The 26,527-nt window shown below is 42.3% G+C and overlaps 1 protein-coding gene across 1 annotated transcript; it reads right to left on the reverse strand.

The window, feature by feature from the left end:
* Positions 1-13,017: 13,017 nt before the first annotated feature.
* Positions 13,018-24,975, reverse strand: adamts15a (ADAM metallopeptidase with thrombospondin type 1 motif, 15a). The gene is made up of 8 exons (XM_069675000.1): positions 24,022-24,975; positions 20,284-20,416; positions 20,017-20,184; positions 17,550-17,833; positions 17,286-17,463; positions 17,002-17,174; positions 15,926-16,101; positions 13,018-15,773 (listed from the first exon to the last, which is right to left on the reverse strand). Exons 1-8 carry the CDS (start codon positions 24,949-24,951, stop codon positions 14,981-14,983), a joined length of 2,835 nt encoding a protein of 944 aa, XP_069531101.1. The 5' UTR covers positions 24,952-24,975; the 3' UTR covers positions 13,018-14,980.
* Between the last annotated feature and the right edge of the window lie 1,552 nt (positions 24,976-26,527).

The raw sequence follows: 26,527 nt of genomic DNA on the forward strand, positions 1-26,527 counted from the left end.
CCTTTCAGGTCTCCAGGGATCATTCTGAGTTTGCACCAGGTTTAAAACAAAGATCAGTTTTAGAGTCTCATTCTTGTGTTTGAGCTTGGCGATGCACTTGGCTCTCTCACCTCTCTTCATGACATCCCAGTGAGGAACAGGCTCATAATGTTTAATGTCTGGGCCTGGGCTCGGTTTGCGTTTTTCATTCAGACCTCTGTAACGACTCCACAGACCGACCTCATCAACATGTGGGAGCGACTGACACGTGGGAATAGTCTGGTGTTGTTTTGCTCATAAAGTAATAGAATAACAGGGAAATTGTCATCTTGTGACCATTTTAACAAAATTTAGGGTTATGATTATATTTTTCAGCAGTCAGCCGCTCCTGACCCTCTGAGACTGTGATTCAGTCCACAACATTTAAAGAGTCTGGTATATTTGACTCCTCATAAATGACCCTGGCTGATACCTCTGCTCACTAAAGACACATTAGGTCTATGAAACTGATAATTATGTTACAGGGTAAAGGGCACTTTTTTAATGCTAGCTCTTGTTACCCTTGTTTACGTCTCTTGTGCCTTGTTTTCTGTAACTCACAATAAGACGAACAGCCTGCCCTTCATAATAACATTTAGATTGACTTGTTATTTCTTTCAGGCAGCAACTTTTGAAAAGTTCAGCTCCACTTTGTTTGGAAGAATTCATCATTATGCCAGAAAAGTTGCCAAGACCAAATGTGAATAATATGAGCTTTGCAACCAAGCACTTCACTTATATCAATTAATAGGAATATCAATATTATAATTAATGACTGTCGTATTAAAACGCATAGCAAACAAATTGCCAAGCTCATGTTTTATTTGCTCTGGCAGATGCATCTGGTCGTCCTCCTGTTCAGAGTGATTTCCACCCGACCTGGTTTTGGTCAGGCCAATCACAACTCATGACATCAGTCATGTCAGTCTTAAACTAATTGGACATTATTTCCTTAAGATTGTGTCATGCCAAAAGTATTCTGTTGAACCAGCATCCATATCAATTGAATGTTGGAACCATAGACTGTATAAAAAGATGGACGACATGACAGCTCCATAAAAGTGAAGCCAAAACATTTGGGGCGCCCCCTGCTGACTGGCTGCAGTATAGGTCAGAAAGCCCGCCTCCTCCATGTTAACAGGTGGGACATGAGTCAAACTATAAAACAAAATACACGCCTGATACATTTTTCTCAAACATGGTTTCTGTCATTATAGCGAGTTCTTATCATGCTGATTTACGTCCAAGTGTTCATTTTTCTGACAAGTTTATTTTTAATTAGTTATTTGATTCTGTCAAAATGATGATTGACAGCTCTGTTGACAAATTCGGCTCCTGCAGCCGATCAGTTGTGATTGTCAATCACAAATGAACAGAAAGTTCCGGACTCATTCACAATGCTTGTTGGTCTTGTGATGTTTGGCTTTACAGCACAGGAAACAAACAAAAGCCTCTCTGAATTCGAGATCAATCACCAGACAAGCAGAGTGACAAGCTCGTGTAGCTTTAAACAAAGAACTACTTTTTCTGTTGTCAGAATAGAAGAGTAATCAATACCACCAGATGAAGCAAGTCTTTACACGTGTCTTCTTCCGATTTCCCTGCTCTCTGTTTGAGTCTTTAATAGAGTTCATGTCTTTGACCTTTGGCCACGCTGTCTCAGTAACAAGAACCATAATGACACTGTATTTAAAAACTCAATCCATCAGTCTTTTATTTAATCACTCTCAAATGTGCCAGAGCAGCAGTCAAGAGGCTCTTGAGCTTCAGTAAAAACATCACATAAAATTACATAAAGCAGTGATTACCTCCAAAAACCCCAGGCTCTCACCAAAGAGGCAGCGGCTGTTGGACGGTTTATTAAATAAGTTGTGCAGTGAGGAAAATTAAAGAGGGGCTATTATTACCATATGCTGTTTTATGCCATTTTGTTTTTCATTAAGTATAACTGTGTTGATGTCTCCGAGGAGTAAGTGTTTTAATCTGGAAGGTTCCAAAATTTAAAATGGAAACATTTGCTTAACAACACAAACTCTGTTACTGTAATGGCAGAGGAATCCTGACTTTATGACCGCAGTGTTTTACTTTAATTATTATTATAATTTCTGATTCCCAGACTAGACTCTACCATTAGAAACCTGGGCGGGGTCCCCTCCTTTTTGCTACAATTTTAGCATGCTAGCAGCTTAGCTTCAAGGATGTCAATATCAGTGCGTTAGACCAGGGGTTCCCAAACTTTTCCATGCCAAGGCCCCCCAAACAGCATTAGCTTCTGGCCGGGGACCCCCAAACCCACAGACAACAGAGAGTGGGACAGCGTCGATTTTTTTTGGCAGCATCCTCACCAAGCAATTCTCGGACAATGTCTTTGGTAGCTGGTAGAATCAAATCCTCTCCAATTGTGTGAGGTTTTTTAGCACGAGCAATGTGGTATGAGGCTAAAAATGATGCCTTCAGGGCCCGCTCGGCACGGTAGCTTGCTGTGTGAATGCAGCAGATTGCCTGACCAAATGCTCTTCTTTACGTCTGAAGAAGTCTACTGTTTTATCGGCCTCTGCCGGATGTTTTTGCATCAAGTGACGCTGAAGTTTCGAAGGCTTTAAACACTCGTTTGAGAGGGTCTCCAGACAGGACGCATTTCGGGCAATCATGGTCATTTTTCTGTATAGCTGAATTTGAGAATCCGAGATTACGGCAGTTTACGTGTTAGGTTCAGGACAAATGGTTATTAAAAAAAAAATAATAAAAAAATAAAAATATATATATATATTTTTTTTTCTCCTATTTTCTGAGGCCTCCCTAGCTCCCCCTGGCGGCCCCCACTTTGACTGCGTTAGACGGTTCAACACTTTAGCCCAGGGTAAAATCTCAATAATTGTTTCATAGTTTGGCACAAAACTTTGCGCACACTTTCATGTTTCCCATATGATGTATCTGAACGACTCTTTGATCCCCTGACTTTTCCTCTTGTGCCACCACGAGGAACACATTAGTGATTTTGAGGGAAATTTCTCGACATCTCTTACATGGTTTGCTATTGTCAGTACCCGATCCGTCACGGCTGCCCGATCCGTTCTGCCTATGCGTGTCTGTATTGATGACCACGTGATTTTAGTAAAACATCTTTTCACAATAAATGTTAATAAAGCAAGGAGTGATGCAACCTTTCTGTGCTTTTATGTTGGCTAATAACGGCCACGTACTGTTACTTGTATTGCAGTGTAGTGTATTTGTCTAATATTGTGTTGTTAATAAAGTTATTAGAAAAAAGACTTGCTGCCGTCAAATGTTCACGTCTGGTACAAATCGGGCAGGAATAAGTATGCGCATGCGCAGAGCGGATCGGGCAGCCGGGACGGATCGGGTACTGACAGCTATAAATGTGTTGCAGACAAACAGGATGAACTTAAATCCCTCAGTGATCCCCAGACTTTCAAAATAAGATAAATACATCATTTGTGCCATACTTTGGGTAATGACTGTGTACTTATACTTAATGACATTCCCATTAGCCTCAGGCTTACTATAATTAGCAAATGCTAGCCTGCTTATTAGCTAAACCTATGAAGGGAACATGGACAATAATATACCTGTTAGCATTGTCATAGTGAGATTTTTGGCATGCTGATGTTAGCATTTAGCTCAAATCAGACTCAAGGACTATTTGAAGCCCTTTAATATCAGGAGGAACATTAAGTTCTCCTCTTAATTTCATCATCAAACCACAGAATTCACTGCAACAGGGGCGTTTCCAGGGGGTGGCCCGGGGTGGCACAGGCCCTCCCTGAACCACATAATCCTTAACTATGATTGGCTGTCTGCCTAGTCAGAGGCAGGACTATGTTCAGATCAGCCTATTTGACTGTGTAGCAGCAGAAATTTCAATGTAGGGCATTTGTTTTGTTGGTACTTGATACAGTGACTTTTGGAGATGCATCCTAAAAGACTAAGCATGGAAGATTAATTATGGTGCCACTCTGTTACGTCATTAAAAAAAACCTATACAAAGGAACTTAACATCTGTATGATACCGTAAAGTAAGAATGTAAAGTTGATATTTTGGGGGAGAGAAAAAAGCTATTTGGACATCTGTGTGTGCACCCAAACTTCAGCCCCCCCTGCATAAATCAGTTGGGCCACCCCAGTCAAAAAAGTCTATACACGCCCCTGCTGCAGTATCACCACAGTGATGTGCCTGTACCATTTAAACTAACACAGGTTTCAGGTGTATTGATGCACTTTGTCTACATATTTGTCCTAAAACCAAAAGACACGATATATAATTAACTGAAGTAATTTAGCGTCTTCTCATTTTTACCTTCCAAGCTTCTAGAGGATGTGAAGGGTTTGATTGTAGATTTTTAAGAATGTGTCACACAAACATTCAGAGCATGAAATACTACAGCGTGTCTCCTTGTAAATCCTGTCCACATCTTCCCCTCCGTCCCCCCTCGAAATGAGCGTTTACAGGTTGTTTCAAATCTGCCCCCGAGGCTTCTGGCACTCCGCCATCACACAGTTGTTGGTCCCTTTTAGTTTAAACCTTTAGAAAGAACAACAGACATAATTCATCACAAAATATCATATCATTACTCACGTCGGTTTTTGAGGCTCACAGCTGGAGAACGACGATCTGAGGCTGGTTTGATAAATTAAATATCTGCAGAGGCTGAAGCATCAAAAACAGAAGTGCACCTGAAAATAATCCATCAAGTCTGGTGTCTGCATTCTTCTAGTCTAGAATAAAAACACCTTTTTATTAATATATTTTTATAACTTAATACTTTTTCCATCCCTGTACACAGACAGCTTGCTTTTTTTATTGATTAAATGTTTGATGTGACTGAAGTTTGAGGTTGGACACATGTTGCTGCTTGTCATAGACTTTGGCAGAACTTAAGAGAGACACTGCAGGGACATTTGCTATTTATACCCAGCCATGATTAATGAGTTCACTTTTCACTTGTGCTGCTTTTCTGATATGAACACCAGATCGCCACATGCTGAAACAGGAAGCTCAAACTCTGATGTTGTTTTACGCTGTTCTGCTGGACAGGCTCGTCCACTTACTCTCCTCTTTATGTTGATGTACAGGCCTCTGGATCGTAAAACATCCACTTATATGCATGTTGGCCTCGGACATACTGAACTGAACATCAGGTTTGTTTGGTCACAAATCAAAGATGACCAAAATCTCTCCCTTTTAAAGAACTTTATGGAGATGTATACATGTAGAGTAAGCATGCGTCCCTTTAAGTAAAATATGTCACTAAACAGAACATGACTTTGCGTGTGCACCCACTGACACTATCTGATGCATTTTCTCTGCATGTTTTATGGTGATTTGCACGCAGCAGGTTTTGATTAGTGTGATTCTGGCTTCGATTGCTCTTGTTCATAAATAATGACTTATCATTAGAGCGCCCGGCGGCTCATTAAGGTTTGGGCATGAACTTATAATACCTTGTTGTGTGTCGTACATTGTTGTCTACGTTTGGATTCAGACACAGATACGGTAGTATGACAGGGCCTTACTCCTACTGTATTATAGGCTCATTGCTTCATATGACTTCATCCTCTTGCTTCTCCTTTCAAAATGCTCAGCCAACGAGAAATTAACTCAGGCTTCAGGCAGAGACGGAGATGTGGCCGAAATCCAAATACATACAACCCTCAGGCAGCGGGACTTTACTTCTCTTCTGGGCCAAGGTTAAAGGTATTACTTGACGATTTGAAATTCAGCTGATTGTTCCACTCTGCCAGGAAGACGTTACATTATAGGAAAAACTTGCACTGTTGTTCCCCTTAAAAGGCTTGCTAGCATTATTAGCATTCCCCGTTTGAAACCAGGACACCAGCCAGCCAGAGCCTCACAGAAGTGTTGCAGAGAGATGAGGAGTGTTTGCTCTACTGATTATGTTTTGAACATGCAATCCATTTTTTCCTGATGAATAACTGATTGCATTTATTTGCGACCCCTGGACTATTCCTGGGCATGTTAAAGGCGAGTCAAACAAAGGACCCGAAGCAGCCGGACCACCCAAAACATCCATGATTGGGATCCTGAGCGGCCAAAGCAGCGCGCTCCTCCAGTGCTCTGTATACACGCTTTGACTTTGATCACAGCTCCATGATTGATTCCATATTTTTCATTCACATTGAGTTTGTCTTTGTGATCCAAATTATAGTGTGAAGAATGAATGTCAGAACTCTTAAAAGCCCCTCTCACTTCTGGGTACTCGGCATACCCCGTCTCATAAAGACGCACATGGTTCTATTTAATCTCTCTTCATTCTGGGACCTTTAAAAACCTCTTGATTAGAGTTAATGGCATATCAAACCCCAGATTTATGTCTGATGGTGTGCCTTTGGATGGAAACTCAAATGAAACATTAAATTATTTGTCATACGGCTGCACTGAAGCAATAATCAGCTGGCTGCGTTACAGGACGTTCTGTTTGAGCATCACTGGTAGGATCTTTTAACAACAGTCTGTGTCAAAGATATTTCCACATTGACTCCCAAAAAAATGTGTTTTTCACTGACACGTGTTTTCCACATAAATTACATTTTCTAATACGGTTGGTGCGTAAGTTGCTGATTTGAGACCAAATGAAGAACAGTCACATGAAGGCTCGGGGCTAAAGATAATCTGGTTTGAGTTGAGGCACACACTGTTCTTACTGGTTCAATCATTTTTATATTTTCTGGTTGATAAAAGTCAACAATTCTTGTCGACGTTTCACAATGAAAGCCTTTGGAAGAAATTAAGGGATTACCGTTTAACGTCTGAACTCTGGGAAGCACTGTAATGTGAAGTAGATGAGGAATCAGCATTGATAGAAAACAGTAGGACAAAATGACGAATGGGAGAGCTTAGATGGGCTCTCCTCTTAACAGTGCTTCCCTAACGCATGTTTTGTGACCCCTTTGACGAAAAACAGGAATTTAAAAAAGCTCTTTAATTTTACTGATTTATCGATAATTTTAGCGTTTTTATACTTAGATATTGGACTTTCAAACCTCTAAAGTCTTCTTAAATAAGCCGTCTTCTTTTTGAGGAGTTAAGACAAAACATTTGGCAGATGCTTTTCTAAAACGCCAGAAAAGTGTTTCTAATTATAACCTCTGTTTAGTAGTGTTGTTTTTCTTTCTTCAACAGGTAAATAAAGACGTTTTTGACCACTTTTTCAATCCACTTCCTCCAGGCTGGACGACAAGTCCTGCTGCTTCTTGCTGAACCTGCAACTGAAGAAACTAGTTTAACCTTCTCCCTGTTGATTTCCTTCCACAGTTATGAGTAAATAAACCCACCTGTACTTAAAACCAGTACTGGGTCTATTACATTCCAGTTCCTCCTCCTTTTCTTTTGTCCTCAGACTCATACCAAGCTGAAAATGGAAAAAAAGTTTCTGTGTTGCCTAATGTCGACCTAAGTCTTGTTCGAGATGGAGGATGTCATTGGGTGTCTTGGGCTTCCTCTCTACTTGACAGAGATAAACAACGGAAGACTGAAGGACTGAAACCATGGCACTTACCTTCAAACTATTAGTGCCCTTTGCCTCGGCCTCATCTTATCAACATCTCATATCAAGTCTAAAACGTCTGCATTGTGTAACCTCTTATTGAAGCATTGCATTCAGAGCTCTGACACTAAATGTTGAAGCGCAGAAAGTGATAATTACTCGTCTTAAATGCTCTGAGGTTCAGTAAACATGAAGCTCTGTGCAGAGGAACGTCCTCAGTGACCCTCTCCTCACACAGACGCCACGCAAACAGCTCACACTGAAGTCAGGGGTTATCTCTGCTCAGATCTCGACATACTCCCAGCAGCCGACTGTTTTCTGTTTTCCTTTCTTACTAATTTCTGCTTTAAGATTTTTTAAGATTGAATTATAAACAAGACGCAAGGATCGTGTCCAGACATGTTCGCCTTTAAACACAACTTGTTAAACAAACAATGCAGACGATAGTGAGAAAGAGCAGAGCAGATTTCAGAGTTTGTGTTACGTCTGCTGTCCCATTTATCCTGGTACATGTTTCCCCTCAAGCGAGGTCAAAGGTGAGAGTTACAGTGACATGTGACCACACCATCTTTGTAAGGCTTGGAGCTGAGCCACAGAGCTGCAACTACTTTGAATCACCAGTCAACTGGTGCTACTGGTGTATATCCACAGAGGTATCCTGATGCTCCCCTGCACAGAGCCCGTCTTCCTTAATTTCTTCTTCTGTGGTACTTTCTACATATTCAATTTGCCCCCTCCCGTCTCCCCTTGCGCACCATTTCCCATTGAAATGATCATATTCTCATGAACTCATAATCATTTTATACTTCGCAAAATGTAATAATGTCTGTCTCAGCCTGTCAGATCTTTTTTTCTGTGCACATTTCACTGAAATCATCATACTAAGATAAGATTTATATCTGCTAGCTTAAAGCTGCTAGCTTACTTCAAACTAAGCTAACTTGCCTTCTTAATATTTATCTTGCTTGTGTAGGAGCTGGAGCAGAATTCACATGGGCGTTCTGTTTCACTGTGTTTTTCAGAATAAACGGTGGTCCAGTAAAAGAGATCCCGCTGTCACTGCGTCTTTCCCCTAACCAACTCAACGCAGAAGCACATAAGAGTGTTTGCATGTAACTATTAGCTACAAGCCTTGAACAAATGGATACGAGATTGGCATTCTTTGCTTTGGTAAGACACTTTATTTCTCTCATCAATGTCTGCTAAAACAGGTGGATTTTTAGCACTTTAATGTCTTTTTGCATCTACTAGCAGTAGCAGGCTAGCTTAAGCCGCTTTCCCACTGGTCAAAAAATACACTAACACCCGCTAACACGCGGCCTCTTTGCTTAGTGGGAGAGGCTACAATCCGCATTCAGACCCGGGTCAAATGACTCTGCAGTAGACCCGGGTAATTATCTCCTCGGCTCCGATCTGAAATGATGGGAACACAAAACCTGTGTCGACACGCTAATCTCCGCCCCCTCTCCGGCGCGATGCTATGCTCCGTCGGTAACTTCTGCCACTCGTCATCTCAGCTACAAATTCCGCCCGTCTCCGTCCGAGCAGCGCTCGAACATCGTTCCAAATTTGTTGTCCCGAGTTTGATAAACAGACTGAATGAGATACAATAAAGACCTAACCACCGTAACATCTTCACTGTTTACTAACCCTGAGAGCAGTATACTCCACTGACAATGGGAAAAGAGACAATCGGCATCTATAAGCGGGTCTTCCCGGGTCGGAGAAAACGCACTAATTTCGGTGGGACAGGGGTATTATATTGGCATAAAGACTGGAAACAGGGAAACTGCTGGCCTGGCTCTTTTCAAAGGTAACAAATTATTTTTTATGACAGAACTGGAACTCTAAAAACTACAACTCAACTTTATTTATAGAGCACTTTAAAACAACAGAGTTGGCCAAAGTGCTGTACACACACATAAAACACAAAACAGTTAAAACAATAGAAGACAACAATAAAAGCCAGCATCTCAAACTGAGTTAAAAGCCAAAGAAAAAAATGTGTTTTAAGAGAGGATTTAAAAAAACAGGAAGTGAGTCGACCTGCCTAATGTGCAAGGGCAACTCATTTCAGAGTGAATTGAAAACAAATTGCCTTAATGTGCCTATTTCTGGGTTAGGACCAACTGAACATCAACCAGTGGAGAGTCCTGAACCAGTAACAGAGGTAGACTTTGTTACCCCTGCACAGTCGTGCTGTTTCCAATCTTTGTGTTAGCGCAGCTAGCCAGTGGTGCCTTTGTATTTAGTATGAGTGGTTTCAATATTATTAACTTTTTCTGTAGGTTTCCTTTTTAATGAATACACAGTTCAACAAGGTCGCAGAGGACTAAATCATGCATTTGGATATTGCTTTTTACATGTTGATAACATTTGGTGGCTAACGAAGCCACAACCGCACAATAAGCCTGAATGTGTCAGAAAAACATGCATGCAGTTTAACTCAGCCACTCTCAGCTGAATCACTGGAATAGTTTCCATCAGCAGAGGTCAGCTGTGGATCTGTCATCGCTGTTGTTTGCAGAGCGATCCTGTTCTGCTGCAGTCAGCAGACCTCCTCAGAGATGCGCATTAATGAGCTTGTTTATTGAGCCTTTCCACGTACCCATTCAGAATCACATGGGCTGTGTACAAAGCACTTCTCTTAGTGGGGATATCTTCAAAATGCTCTGTGGCATGCAGACCATCTGACTCAGCAAAAGCTGCAAAAACAAAATCTGCTGCATATCAGACACAAGACACCACAGAAGATTTGTCACAGGGCTCCATAATTGCTACCAGGAACCCTTAGGTCTTCATCAGTTTTATAATGGTTTTAGTAATTAGGGGTAGGCCTGTCCTTGGTAGGGGAACTATAAAAAATAAAGAAGCAGAAGAATGTGGAGTTATGTTGTTTTTTTTAAGCGGTAGTGCAATGATGCGCTGCTGGCTCCACCAGCTAGTTAGGACTGTGGCTCAGTTTTAATCTCTTGCTGCGGTGGTAAACGAAGAAGGACTTGCAGAGCTAAAATATTGACCATGCAGAGTGTGTGGTTAAGTGTTCTGCCCAAGGACAAAGGATAATTCTGCTTTATTAAAACGTGGGCCTTATTTACGTAGTTTTGGCTATGAACAATAACATTGTACTCACCAAAGTAATTTCTGAGATCTGGGAACACTTTGGACAAACAAGCAGTTAAATGATCAGATCTGTTGTAAACAAGCCACCAGTGACGCCAGATTACTTTAAGCTCTTCGTTTGGAGGTTAAACCAAAATGTCTTTGGAGGATGTTTTAATTCACAGGAAAACATAATCACAGTAAGTGTGGCAAAGCAGACCAGGAACAGAGGGGACCTTTGATGTGTAAACAGTGAGGGATGCTAACAAAGGGCAAGAATTGTTCTGTTTCAAATAAGTGTTTTGGACCTTTTTTCTAAAATTGTTACCAATGTCGCCATGTTCCTAAATCTAAGCAGGTAGTTTGTTGAGTACAGTGCTAGAAAATCTTATTGAACTTTCAGTCGTGATAATCTCCGTCCATAATCCCTCCGTACTCTTCCTACATCGGAGATTTCATGTTGCAAATTGTCTGTTCTTCTATCACAGATAGTATCAGGACTATGGATATTTGTATAAGGCTCTATAAACTGCACACTGTTTTAAAGACTGAGATCATTAATCCTTGCTATCAAGTTGAAATAAAACATGGGCCCCAAGTGCACAAGATTTATTTTTCCAAATCAAAAACTTCACTTAAGAGAAGCTGCTCGAGCCAAACATTGTTTTTGATAAGAAGTCCGGCCCAATTAAAGCCATACAACGTGCAACTAGATCTGACTGTAAACCCAGGCAAGAGGCAACTAGGGGAAAAAATAAATATTTCCATTGGCTCCCCTCCAGGCTTTCTCTATCTGCTCATATGTAGGTCAGGGTATCCAGCGCTTTGTGACATATTACTTCCTTCACAAAAACTTTAAAAAATGTCTGACACAAGACCTCCCGTGCTAGACTCTGACCCTTTTCCCAAAGTGCCCAGACGCGCATGAGTCATCATGTCAAGAAATCGCAAAATTCAGAATTTCCAGTTTCTCACACACAGCTGCATTCTTGGTCTGGTCATAGACACAGACAGGCAGAATGAGTCCACGTCAACCAGCGGAAAATAGCTGTAGTTGCATGTCTGAAATGTTGACCGTGAAATACAGGCAGAGCAGAGCTGAGTTTATAGGCTACAGTGACCGGCTACAAGGCGTGCTGGCCGCCCATCGTAGCTATGTTTCTCACTGTAGCTGCAGATGTCACAGCTGGTAATTAATCTGGATGTTGCACAGAAAGGAAGCAGAGAACTCAGGCATATGAACTGGCATGTGTTTTAGAGCCCACACTCCCTCTCTTTGTAATGTGTAATTGTAATGCTGACCCTTGCTTTGCTCAGCATGAGCTTTGTCATCTTCTCTCTCTCTGGCAGTGTTTTACATTTGCCGGGGGAAGCTGCTCTTTAAAGCTCCTGTGAGGAACTTTCAGTTTGTGTTGATTTTGGCGCCCCCTGCACATGCTGAAGTGGTGGTTTTAACAGTCATATGTATCACTCACTTTAAATGTTTGCCCTGGAAAATGTAAATCTCTTCGTCTGACACCTACCTCCCGCCAGCGGTTTCAGGCATTAAAATGAACTATATAGAAATAATCTATCTTATTGCTGATCGCCTGTTTGCCTTTGTAGGTCATATAGAGTCATAAGAATTAATTTCAGTCACCAGCTTCAGTCACCAGCTTCAGTACCAGCGAAAAACTCCCCACAGGAGCTTTAAGTTTAAAAGTGCTTTAGGCTTTATTTATCTTTTTATTTTTTGCATCCCTTGTTTACAGCAAAGTGTAAGAATTTAATTTAGCTTATGTACAAATATGTTGAGGTAGTGACCACTGGCTAGGCTAGTTGGTAAACTACTGTAGCGAGTAAGCTAACCACTAACACGCTGGCTAGTTGGGCTAGAGCTAGTCGCTGTTTGTTTGTGTGTCTCCATTTTCTTGTATTGTGTGGTTTACTCCCCTCACTTACTTACGGTCACTGAGCGAGCTCCTTAGGTGAGCTCGGTTGCTAACAGGACCATAAGTTCAGACAGTTTACTCAAATGACATAGCCCACATAGCTTCCTATACCTGATGAATGAATGATGAATAATGGCTCTTAAGAGGAGTATTTTACACTCTGGCGTTGAAGTTAATGCGACACTGTGAGTTAGCAATGGAAGGTGAGAATTTGCGGGTGAAAAGTTAGCCTAGCTTTAGCACAGTCTAAGCAGTGAACCTAGTAATGGCAGCATTTGCATTGAAAGTAATTGAATTCTAGAAATCTAAAATATTGCTGTGTATTGTTTTGTGTTGTATCTATATGCATTGCTGTGTGTGTGTGTGTGTGTGTGTGTGCGTGTGCGTGCGTGCATCATTACAAATCTGGAAAAAATGCAGTACTAGTCAGAACATTTTTATTAATGGCTTTATTTTTGGAATAAATATACTAAAGTCAAAGACAGTTAGGCCTACAAATGCCTGTGTAAAAAAAAAAGATAAAAAAGTATTTACATTATTTTTTGCACAGAGCTGAATGAATGTATACATAGTATACAGTACAGCCCCTGTAGGTCATACGTTTCTTTTGCTGTACAAAGTGCAAAAGCTGATTTTACAAAAAAAAAAAAAAAAAAATGAAAGTGATAATCCAACCAATGCAGGATCCATCCTTTGGTTGAAAGTTTTACTGGACATTGTGGCCCCTTTAAGAAACAAAACAAGTATATAATGGATTACAGGATTTCATCGAGTGTGTAGAAAGAACAGCTTGGCTCAGGCTGCGGGGCCATGAACAAGGAGATCCAAACACTCGTCTGTACAGCATAACAGAAGGTTTGCCAGTTTTTTTTTTTCCCCTCTTCACTTTATTGTTTCATTGATAATAAATTATCTGTTATAACTGTGCCAGACAGGCATGACTTAACATGGTGGAACACTATGAACTGAGAACACCATTGTTGTGGTCACATAATAAAGGAAGTGAGGAAGGCAATCAAACATGCTGCACACATAAGGAAGGAGTTGAACACTCGTGTGAGTTCATGCGAGCCGGGGTGAGTCAATGTGTGAGATCAGGCTAAGCACATATCTGACGACGAGCAGCTCAGTGTTGAGTGCAGCCTGATGAAACCACTGAACCTGCAGCCAATCCAGCTGACAGGGAGAAAAAAACACTGGCCATTGTCCTGTGCTGCTTCGTTTAGTCAGATCTGTCATAAAAGAAGCCATTGTGACTTCAGATTCTAGTTTAAACTGTTTCCATGACTGGTGCTGAGTGAGATCTGGAGGCAATTAGTGTCCTCATCACAGGAGAAATGATAGGTGCGTATAAATGGTCTTTTTCTGGGAACATTTTAGGTGTAAAAAAAGGTAAAAGGTTGTTGTTACTGTGGAAACCTATTCCTTGTTGTATCAACCTCCATTTGAGCTATAGCTGGTCTTTTTTTTTTTAAAAGTTCCCTGAAAAATTTCAGAGTTGTTCTAATACTAATACCAATACCAGTATCGGTATTGGCCTCCGATACAGCCTAAAATACAGTATCGGGTATCAGTGAGTGCACAACTCACCCATCCAAGACCATAAATGATATACCACCCAACTATCAACTGATTTCAGGTAAATTATCATGTGATTATAGTTTTTGCAGAGAATGAAATCTTATTCAAAGCTTGTAAAATGTCAGCAATCAGTGTTTTTCCACCAGTAAAATGAAATCGGTATTTGGAATCAGAAGGGAATTCATGTATTGGCATATCTATAGAAAAATCACCTACAAGATGAATGAAAAGCACACATTCTGTTGAGCAATGAATGTATTGTTCTTCTCTGTGTAAAGCGTTGTGCAGCCCATTGGCATGACCATCAGTGAAGTTTGTAACAGGTTCTACATGTCCATACTGGTATATTTTCTTTTTGAAAAATAAATGAGTGTTTTTTTGGACAACCAGAAGGCTTCATTAATCTTTTCGCAAGACTGAACCAAAACTTTCAAACCTGCAGTTCAAATATTATGAATTGAAATGGGTTCCAGACTCATAAAGTAAACAAGATTGATTGCTTGCAAATGTGCAATCTGTATCTGCTGATAGGAGAAAGTATTTGGCCAAATTTTAATTGACCTTCTAGCAGTTATTTTGCCATCAGAGTTTGACCTGGATAAGGTCTTGTGAAATCATAGTGATGGCATGAAAAATATCTTCCAGCATTCATCCTGCAGCTTTCACTGTCCTTCAAAGATTCTTGTTGTTCTTCTGAGCACGTGTCCCATGATGCAGGTGGAAAACCTGCACCTGACAGACACGGTGGGATTGTATTTGCAGGTGGATTCAATCAATTCAGTCTATATAAAACAAAAATATTTAGTTTGTACATTTCAGTCATTAGCAAGGGCTTAGGTTACAGAAGTCCAGCTCCTGTGGCTTACGTAAGCCAGTGCAGTGGTCCCTGGGGAGTAGATGCCCAGTTTGGGTTTTGCAGTGCAATGGTCGTCTCTTGAAGCCCTTCCCACAGGTTCTGGAACAAGGCGACCACTGCCCAATGTGCCACTCAGGACATGGGTCTCCACAAACCCTGGTGGCTGTGGGTCTTTGTGAAGGATCACAGTCCAACCCTGGCCTACCGTCCGGTCTCAGACACTGCACCATCCTCCTTTGGATCCCTTTGCCGCAGGTCACTGAGCACTGGTCCCAAGCTGAAGACATCCATTTCCCAAGAACGGGATCCTCCTTGCTATACGTGTTCTTCAGGATGTCTACTCCCTTCTCCTTGACACCATCTTCAGCCAGGACACTGTTATGGGAGTTCAGACGCCCCTCCTTCTTCAGAGTCTTGTCCTCCTTGACTTGACGGGCAAGGTAGAAGGAGTAGCGGATCCGAGGAGGCGTCATCTGGCCCGCACACAGCACCTCCACAGTCAGGGATTCTCCCAAGGGCTTCACGACCTGCAGGGTCTCAGAGAGGCCGGCTGTGCCGCTGTAGCGCAGCAGGCTGCTCTTTACAATGATGTCCCTTTCCCCAGCTGACACGATGTAGTTCCCGTTGAGCAGGTAATTGCCCTCACTGTTCTTCACCGCCAAATAGTTGTCATCACTCATCATTCCCTTGTAGCCTCGCTGACGGATGTCTATGTTGGCTGCGCCCACTGGCAACATGACTACAAAGTTGTAGCCGTGCCTAAATGCCAAAACATATCACAGTCAATGAGAGCTTATACTGGACAGTGGATTGCAGGTGCTAATGCTATTATGTTGAAGTAAGGTAGGAAAAAGGATGCTGCAAGCAATTCTCTCAAAGCTCTACCACATGAAAAAATAGGTTTTACTCACTCTGGCTTTGTGAAGAGTCCAGACACCTTCTTGCAGCCCTTGCTATCACCTCCGCAGATTCCACACTTATCAAACTTCTTGTTGGAGCCAATTTTTCCATCACAGCCTGCCTTGATGCACTTCCCTTGGACACACACTCCTGTAGAGTCTGGTGAACATGGAGTCCCATCCACAACCTGTAGAGAACAAACAAGCTTTGAGGTGAGCTCTTCATACACTGACAGCAGAAATCATGAAACCCAGGAAGCAGAAAGAGCTGAGCATCTAACACACTGGACCAGTCTCAGATTGATGGTATAGCTGTTTCTACATAATGTATTCTTTGATGGTTCTGCTACAATAATTCTTACACTGCAGTCCATTGGAAACAGTTTTTCTTGGATCCTTTTTATGTCTCATAAATCTGTTATTCAGAGACATTAATATTCAGCAGTGAACCCAAAGTTTGTTCAATGGAGAAATCAACCACACTCTGACAGAGATATTTGTCATCCTAATGTCTAGACTGTACTCTTAGTTATACTATTTACTGAGACTAAACCAAATCCACCGTTAGTAAGCACTTGGCAACAGTGACAAGGAAAACCTACCTTTTAACAGGCAGAAACCTTGAGCATAACTGGGGTAAAAGGTGGACAGCCATCTGTTTTGACTGATCAGTTAAGCTCAAATTCTAAAATGCACTTTACAAAGAAAGTGCTGTATACTTGTTTTATGGTTCAAAGTCAAGACTGTGGTTAAAAGGTCCAGCTGCTCAGATGATTCAGAGCTACGTGTCCCTCGAGTGCTCTTATCTACTCCTCCTTAGCCAGTATGATGGAGTGAAGTGTGAACTCTGTCTCACTGCTGCTAAAGCTCACTCCACACCCTGCTATCTGAATGGTGTAAACTTTCCTCCTCCTTTTCTTCATTCCTTCCCTCACTATTTGCACTTAGTCCAGAGGCAGCTGGCTGACATAGATTCTTCAACAGAGACTCATTGTTTAAACCTTGATTTGTCCAGACTTTTGTCTAATCAACAAAACAAATATCTTTAGACATGCTCAGGCCAAGCAGACTATACACTTGCTGTTTACCTTGGGTGACAGGACGTAGAAGTAGCCAGTGCCGTTAGCCCTGCAGATGAGTTTACACCTGTCATTCGTGGACACTCCAGAGTACTTGGGTACCCACACCACAGAGTGGGCAATACGGTTGCTGTTGAAATTGCGTCCACTGTTCTCACACTGCTCTTCACGATAAGTCTTACCTACACAGAGTGGATGGAGGAAGGGAGGGAGGGTACAGAAGGTGAGAGGTGGGAACGCTCTAGGGGGAAAAATGTCATTGGACATAGTTGTCTGTCTTGAACGACCCGTACCTGTGTCAGTGCAGCGGTTCAGGTTGCAAGAGCGGTATTTGACCCGAACCCCTTGGCAGTATTTACCCCCATTTGACGGAATTGGGTTGTTACACTCTCTTTTAGACAGTTGGACGCCGCCTCCACATGTGCGGGAGCAGGAACCAAATGGGCCCCACTTACCCCAACGGCCGTCCACCTGGAAGTAAACAAACCAGAGGCATATTGCAATAGGACCACAATGAGCTTCCTTATGTTGAAATCAAGTCCTTGTGTTAACCTTACCTTCACATTTTGAACGTTTTTGTGAGAGCATACCCCTCGGTCGCAGACCTTATCATCTCCACAGTGGGTACCATCCGCCCAGGGGAAGTGCCGAGTCATACACACCAAATGGCCATTGGATTTCCCTGTGCACCACAGGCGGCCACATGGTGGCTGCATAAACGGACAGGGCTTGGAGCCTTCTCCGAATGCGAGCTCACACTGACGGTCAACGTTGTAGGTTGCTCCCGGCGGCACGTCAGAGAGGACCAATGGTTTCTGAGGCTGGTCGAGCAAACATTCCCCTAGAAGAAGGAGACTCAGTTAGCAACACAATGAGGCAATACCAACGCTCATCTCTGGTTTTTGGAATTCTTTACCAGCTTTGAACACTTAAACCAATTTTCTGAAGATGGAAGTTCCACATTTCACCATATTTTCATCCCTAAATCATAGAAAACAGTGTTCACTGTGTACTTGCCACAATACTTTTCATTAAATATATATACTGTATATGTGTGTGTGTGTGTGTGTGTGTGTGTGTTGTGGGTGGGTGGGATTGTGGTTTGGGGATAGTAAGCAACCATTACCCTTGTGATTTTGGCTCTTTTAAGTTAAACCACGACTTGATGCAGTGCATGCAGTGTATGCCACATACCACACACAGACCCATACACACAGCAAATAGAAAAAGCATCCCACACACAGCCACCCACCCTTACCCCATCCTCAACCTTCCCCCCCAAACCCACAACCTTTTGTTTAATCCCGCCCTTGTTGCATGACTTGCAGGATAAAGATAAACAAAAAAAAATCTTAATCTTTTAGATCTGAGCTTAAAACCTTAGCTTTAAACTTTTAACCAAAATGTCCTGTAGCTAGCAGGCAGTGCAAAGGTCAAACGCATGAACTCCATTTACAATAAATGGCACGCAGAAACCTTTCCAGAAACGGGCTAATAATAGAAAGAGTTTGACGAGCAGGCGCTTAGAAACATCAAAGATAAACATTGTTGGATGAGAAGGTTTCCAGGAGGAGGGTTTTATCACGCACAACACGCACAGCTTCTCACCCTCGTGGGGAATTTACACATCCAAAACAAGTCATTTGCACTGGGGAAAGACTGGGTTCACTTACTTAGTTTATTATGCCATTGGCGTTGCGGTGAATTCACAACAAATAATAGGGCAGTTAGGGAATGAGCTGTAAGTGGTGGCAAATTAGTTTCCTCTCATTTCACCGCAAATTTGGTAGAAGAAACGCACTGATTAACTGATAGTCCAAATGTATATAAACAAGTCACTCTACACTGAATAAGCTGAACCTCACCTCTTCCTTCCTTCTCGCTCCAAAGAGCAATCATCAAAAACAATAGCTGGCATTGACAACTGGTTACAAATGATTTTGGACGAAGCACTGTATGAAAACTGTCAAACATGTGGCAACATGTTTTTTTCTCCCAACTGCTTTTTGAAGTTGAGATTTATGACAGGCGGCCTGGAGAAACCAAGTTACAACATTGTTAGAAATGCCTCTCCTGTCAAGTTGAAAATGTTCTTCTGTGTTTCCTTTTGTTCCTAAACCATCTCTTAGATGGACTCAGAAAGAAGCAAAAGAGTTTGTCTATTTGGAGCAAACCTGCATGGGAATCACTGGGCAGATACACCTCGCTGTCCAAACCGCTGTGGTGACTCTCCCCAGAACAAGCCCTCTAATTTGGGACAGATGTGGAGGCAATTTTAAAACAAACGTTTAGCATTGCTCCAAGGCCAAGTCCATGTGGTCTGGCCTGCTTGGCAAACATTCTGCATCAAACCGAGTACATTTCTTTTTGGCTTTTGCTGGTCCTTATTTGAGCATGGTACCAAAGAAGTTTAGGAAGATTTGAATTGTAGATTGATCCTGAAATGAAATCCTCCTCTTACTTGCATTTGCCTCAAATGATTGTAGTCATATTCAAAACCAAGAAGCTGACATCCCAGGATCATGAGCTAAGACCCAGAAAATGTTAAAAGAAAGCAGTACTTGACTTCAATAACTGTATGGAAGTATTATCTTGAGCCACTGACAGACTCATGATCAGACAAACTGCTTGTTTGTTAACTGTTTGCAACCTCCAGACCCCTCAAAAGAAGACTCCAAAGATTGGCGTTGCACTCCTTTATCTATCACTATAATCCAACGATTGAAAGTTTAAAAGGAAAAGAACTGCTACCTCCCCTACCCAAAGTGCAACTCATGTGCTAAGAGAGATTCAGTGGTAGAAATGGCTAATAAAGCCTTGCGCCACCAAATTCAAAGCAAGATGTATTCAGCAACATTATTTCCTTCCAGTTTTTAGATTTCATACAGCTCCTTCTACTGCCAAAATGGCTTAAGTCAAGCTTTTTCCCCCTGTATGCAGTAGTTCTCACCCTTCACACCTCTTCAAACACACTATGAGGCTGTTTGCAGTCAAACACGAGGGTCAGGGTTCGTGGAAACTCACCGTGCCCGCTGTCCAGGAATTCAGTGATGATTGCAGCACTGCAGGGGGACCAGGGGCTGGTGCGGTTGATCTGGATCAGAGTGGGAGACATCATGTGGTTGTCCTGCATTTTCCCAAACACGTCCTCGCAGGCCTTCACGTTGTCGTGCGGCATGTTGAACACGTGTCCTGTCGACAGGGAACAAGATGTTTGATGCATCATGAATACAGTGATGATAATAACAGTGCTAATGTGTTTGAAAGATGGATGATGTAAACTGGGCTCACCGAGCTCATGAGCAGTGGTGAAGGCTGAAGGTAGGCCGTCGTCTTCGATCACGGAGCAGCTCCTCTTGGGGTCGCACATGGTGCCGACATCTGCCATGCCAAGAGTGTCACAGGTGGAGGCTCCACACAGATCCTGGAAAATAAAAATCACTTTTGTATTAGTCAGAACAAAAGGAAAAGCCAGCAGATCACCACACACGTATCATTTCAATCGCAATCTTCATTTCTTTATCTTGACAATGTATTCCCAGGGTACATACACTTAGGGATGCACTCTGACACATTTTCATGATGTTGCATCACTTGGAGTTTCAGGTCTTTCAACATCAGATACCCTGTCATGACCAATCACCTGGCAGCATTAGTGGTAACATTGCAAAAAAAAAGTATAAAGGGGCCTCCGAAAACTTGGTCTTTCAGGGGATCACACAGCAATTCAGCTCATTCTTTAAACTGCTTTTCCTGGAGGTCAAACTTAAACTAGGTACTTCAGAACAGTTGAACGGTAAGTACAATGGACAGTTTGAGCAGTCGGGATTTGGGTTAAAACCTGTAAGTAAGCTCTAAGATTAGTTTTCTAGACACTGGAAAAGAGACGGCAGTGTTAAACAAGACTTTCCACCATCCAGTCTTACAGTGTTGTCAGTGGGCACAAGTGTTTAGAGCACACCTTTTTCTATGACGTAACTTAACTGTCCCCAATCACAACTTTCCCCTGCCAGAGCAGAGTTTCCAGATGACCTATTTCTCCACCACAAGGTTTTTAAACCCAATCTTAGAGAGTATCCATTTGGAGCTGAACCTCCTAATCACAGGACAACATCAGCGGTAACCACCACAGAGAGCCGCCCAAATGCCTGGCCCATAAACAGAACCATCTCTCTCTACATACCTAGAAATACAGAAAAGTAGTGGTCAGCCAAAACGGAGTAGAGCACAGCACTGATTCAATGTCTCACACCCTCTTCAATCCTCTGCTGCACTGAATGTACACACAAAACTAAGTGCCAAGTGAAGATCTCGAGGGCTGTGACAAATCATTCCTAGAATAAACCACAGAACCACAATTGTTGGCCGGTGCAAATCTAGTCCAGATGTTCTCATGTGCAGACGACATCTGAATGTTTGGGCCATTTATGAGCGAAAAATAAAAAAAGTGCAAGACGAACAGGGGAGAAGAAACCGCCGTGTCAATGAGTTTGTTCTTTGCTTTGACCTACTTCCCACATCTGTCATCTATCTTAACATTTTTGTGTGTTTGTGCAATTTAAAAACAATATGCAAGTTATCTCATCCAGTTATATTTCTACTTTATTTTGTGTACACATTTCAGTGCATGTGAATACCATCTGGTATATTACCGTTTGTGTTTTGGCTGAAATATTCAAAACTGTCTAGTTGCTGGGAGTTTCATTTTGTACTCTTTCAATTAAAAACTAGGAGGAGTGGAGAAATGTGTTTGATACAGCAGTATCGAGGCACAGTTTACAACGTCTGAACATATTTGGTTGTACTCGTCTCTTTCCCAACCCATTACCTGTTACGTAAGTTAAAGACACGCTGTGAGGTAAAGTACGACCACCTCTCTCTCTCCCAGGGGAAACATAAATACATCAGATTTACAGTTAGTTAGAGTCTTTTAGAGTTTGGCTGTTCACAATGAACTTTCTGTGTAACTTAACGAACTGAGTAAACATTCTTTTCACAACAATCCTGCTGGCTTGAAGTTTAAAGAAAACCACAGTTGCCTGTGGACAACACCGAGTTGGTCTTCATAAAACCAACAAATTACTCTGTGGGGTGTAAACAGCAGACAATAGACATGTCTGAAATGCCCACTGAAAGCCATGGTAGACCAAAACAGTACCGCTGACTAATTTTTAGTCACCAAGTCAGGATTTACAGAAGATGGGCTGTTGTTTGAGTTTTTGAACTTTGCTGATTCACCGAGCTCTTATGTTGTTTGACATGGACGCAAACACGCATAAAGGCCTGAAAGGTTTGAAAAATATACTCATGTCAGTAAGATTTACAAAACCTGGCAGTTTTACATGTGTTGCATCCTTTTGTTAAAAAGTTCAGTCTGCAGGAATCTGCTTTTTTACACCTCAGGGTTTGGGCCTCAAGATATTTTCTTTGTTCTTTCAATCCTGATACATCTGCCCCTGAAATACAGAATTTGTTTGTACAGTTTGTCAGACTTCCAATCAAAGCAGCTAAACTACCTCACTCAGTCCAATATAATGTTAAGTCTAGCAGTGACCGAATCCTGTGACGTGTGTTGTTCTGCTTTATATAGCACTTTACAGCCACATGACTCACTGTCTGACTGCAGGTCCAGTACCGTTGAATTGGGTCATCTAAATTTGCTATGTTTCTAACATCATCTCTGACCGTGGTGGTCATGATGCTAAAACCTGGTACGTCAAAGACTCTGTATGTGAAAGGCTTTAATGGAAAACACCCATGTGTGTGGAGCCATGGCCTAAACAGGAAGAATATATTATACCTTCATAAAAGCCTTACGGCAAAAAGAATGAATGAAAGAGGAAGTGCATGACGGAGTGAAGAATGTGTTGTAAAGATGCAGCAGTGCAGGCTGAATGCAGCTGTGCAGATCTGCCCCTTTGGACTCGGGGTGAGCAGGTGGGGCAGAAACAGAAACATAAAGGGAACTTCTCTAACATGCAAAAAAAAGCCCCTCTCCTCCTCCTCTTCCTCCATCACTCCCCCCTCACTCCTTCTCTCCCTTCAGGGGCCTGTTTAATGAGGAGCAGGGATGGTGGGTAGGGCTGGAAAACCCACAGCTGGAGGAGGAATGGGAAAGGCTGAGAGAAACAAGACACTTCCGAATGGTGCATCCCTGAGGGCGCGGAGGTTCCTTACATATGGCAAAGTTACAGGTAAAACAAGCGTTTGTTTGAGGTCTTACATGATCATGTTTCATGTCATGTTTGACATTAGCCTAAAGTACCTCAGCACATTATAATGTTATGTTTGACTCTTGATTTCAGAATGGGAGGCTTCAAAACTGTAAATCTGCAGTTTGCAACATTATCTCTCTCGGTTATCTGCCAGGTTGATTTGCCAACTTTTTCCCAAGTCTTCAATGTTGAAATGAACTCAAAATTGCCCAATTCCACAAGGCAGACAGTTCATATCAGTGTGTTACACTCTGACCAATGCATGTGAGCAATGACTTCATCTCTGACCCTGTGTCATCCGCCAAATATTTGGGAGTGCAGAGAAAACTCAGAGGTGGGTTCCAAGTCCATAAAACTTCCCTCTAAGGATCCATGAAGTGCAATCAAGGCTCTCTCTGTTCAGCTCAAGCGATTTCCTATGTGACCCAGCCTCGGAGGCAAAGCTCTGATGGTATTGGTGGACTGTATTCACTCAGTGCCTGCTCCCTGAGTTCACCAGAGGTGGTGAGCATGTTTGGAGAGCAAACCAATTAACTGACACAGCAGGAGAGGATAAGGGGAGTTTGTCGTTTAAAGTTGACAGGATTTTGTGAGCCACGTTTGTCTCTTATCAAACTTAAACTTACCTCATTTAGAAAAGACGGAATGACGGTTTTTTTTGTACCTTAAACGTATTTTAGAACAAGTTAAAACGAAATGATGGGTTTCCAGATTAAAATATCAGATTTACGCATTTCTGTGCGTAATTACGCTCACTAAAACCTCATTATCACCACAGACCCCGCAGTTTCAAATCAAATAAATATTTTATTACCTGTCTAGTGAAAAGGACTGCTGTGTCCCAGTAGTCCGGATGCTTGTCGTTGTTCTTGTTCATCTTCTTTTGCCAAGTGCAGAAGTTTCTCAGCGTCATGGCCGCGTTCCCGGACACCTTGGGTCCTTTGTCCTCCTCGGTTATAATCATGATCTTCACCACTGTGATGCTGATGGAGTTGAGAATACTGGGGTGTTTGTAGAGCCTCGCTGCCACTGACATCAGTGTCAAGAGGTAATGTTTGAGGTCATCGCCATGGAACTCTGCCATGGACTCATCCGCCACCACGAGCGTCTCCACGTACCGGGGCACTGAAGCGAACCTTTTAAATCTCCCTATCTTCTTCAGCATCGTTTCGGTCACATTGTTGTAATCTCTTAGTCGCTTGTATTTCTCCAATGACTGCGCAAGCTGGAGACTGATGTCGCTGTCCACTGCGCACCTAGAGGTGGAATTGAGCTTTAGGTTGTTGCTGGTTCTGCGCCGGATGATGTGCGCGCTCTCCGCGCTCGTGGTGTCATTTTGCACCGGGCTGATAAAATATTCCCATCCCTGGAAGCCAAACGCACCTTGTAAACCTTTACAAAGGCTCAGCGCAGCGTAAGAATACGGGTCTGCATTCACATATCCGGAGTAAAAACACCGGCTCAGGTCAGCTCTTACATCGGTGTTGGAGAGCCTGTCTTGGTTAGAGATGGAGGGAGCGATGAAATTAGAGTCCGGCTGTAAATCGATCACTAACTCCTGCTGGAAAGCTTTTATTTTGAGAACACGTTTTCCATTGAGGATATCCACGTCGTTGTTAAAGTGCCTCCTGTCATAGTTGTGGTTATCCAGTCTAACCGGGAAGCAGAGTTCACTTTCCATGCAACGAACAAGTTTTAAGAGTGTCACCACAAAGTAGAGGAGAAAAGTTGTTCTGATAAACATGACGATGTTTGCATTCAATAAAGAATGCAATGACAAACACAGGAAACAAAACTATATTGAATGTGCAAACTCAGTGGAAGCGCTGACAGCCACGAATGAGGATGAAGAGCATAATCCAAAGCGCAGGACTCTAAAACAATGCAGGTCGTACAAGTCCACTCAGTGCAAACTCCTCCTGGTCATGACCCGTTCCCATTCTCCACCTGTGTGTGCTGAGTCGACTGCTGCCTTCTGTGTCTGTGGACTTTATGCATTTTCGTCATGTGTTAGAAATATGGAAACTCAATCTCTCCTCTGAAGGGGGCAGTCTTTGGAGGCGCTCATTGGATGCGCGTCTCGTGCTTTTTCTGCGGCCACTTGAAACTGAGCAGACAGCAGGCCTATCATCATGTCCCAACACACTGTGAGGAAAGATCAGATCTCCTGTTCCAGGGTTTCTGTGCTGAGTATCTGCCTGACTCCACATAATCTGCAGAACTCCATCAGGTCATTTCTGACTTTACATTTTGGACTACATCGCAGAGATGTAATAACATAACCATGCACCAGATAGCCAGATCAGTATAATCATGCCCCCTATTCCAACTTTGAAATATAACTAATAGGGATTATTTAATCAATTTGCATAACATTGTATCTTTAGTCATCCTAAGTGAGCAGATGAGACATTACAAGGATATCAAAAGAAAGTTAACATGACACAATTCACTGTAACATATTTCAGCTGAAGTCCTTTGAGGTAATATCAGGCTACTGTGATTCTGTACCAGTTTGATGTCATAGTTTGTGTTACTCTGTAGTTCTGTGTACGTAAATCACGTACGACATCTGGTGGACAACAGGAGAACTGGGATCCAGGAATGCAGCTTTATACCTCTACGTTTGAGATGGATGTTTTACTTTTTAATCAGCTGTAGTTTCTAGTTTCGACATTGCAACTTAACTTAACTTAATGACCCACCTCTATTAATATATGTATTTGTTGTATAATAGTTTTATGTCTAACAACAGGCCTGTATTAACACAGTGTGGTACCCTAAGGTGACTTTACACATAACACATTTTTTAATAGGAATAGTCCATAGAATTACTTGAAAGAAGGCTCAGTACACTTGAGTACTTTCAGCCTACTTTAAGTGTAGGCTATTTTGTTAATGACACCTTAATAAATGGGTTGTGTAAAAGGTGGTTTAGACAGCACAGAAAATATGGGTGCATTAACTTTTACTGTATGCATACCGGTATCCTAACTTTTGTCAGTGCATCTGGGGTGTGGCGCCCTCTGCTCGTCATGTGAGCTCACTCTCCTCCCGTTTTGTTTGCCGTTCTCAGCCCGTTGCTAGGTACGCAGCGGTGGTTGCTAAGCTAAGGACCCCTGCTTACGTGTTGTCCACGAAAGAGCCTGTTTCCATTTCTGTTTTACACTTTAAAGAAAGTATTAAAATGTACTGTTTGTTTTCAAAGTAAGCCATCTAACAGCCATGCATAAAAATATATAAAATACACGTGTGGCCAGTCAAACTTTACTGTGTGTTTTGTGTCTTTTGTGAAACGGCAGCTGGATTTGCTCTCTCTG

The sequence above is a fragment of the Semicossyphus pulcher genome, unplaced genomic scaffold (genome assembly GCF_022749685.1).
Source record: "Semicossyphus pulcher isolate SPU_LCO1_2020_fin unplaced genomic scaffold, fSemPul1.0.p SCAF_10, whole genome shotgun sequence".
Taxonomy (NCBI): Eukaryota; Metazoa; Chordata; class Actinopteri; order Labriformes; family Labridae; genus Semicossyphus; species Semicossyphus pulcher.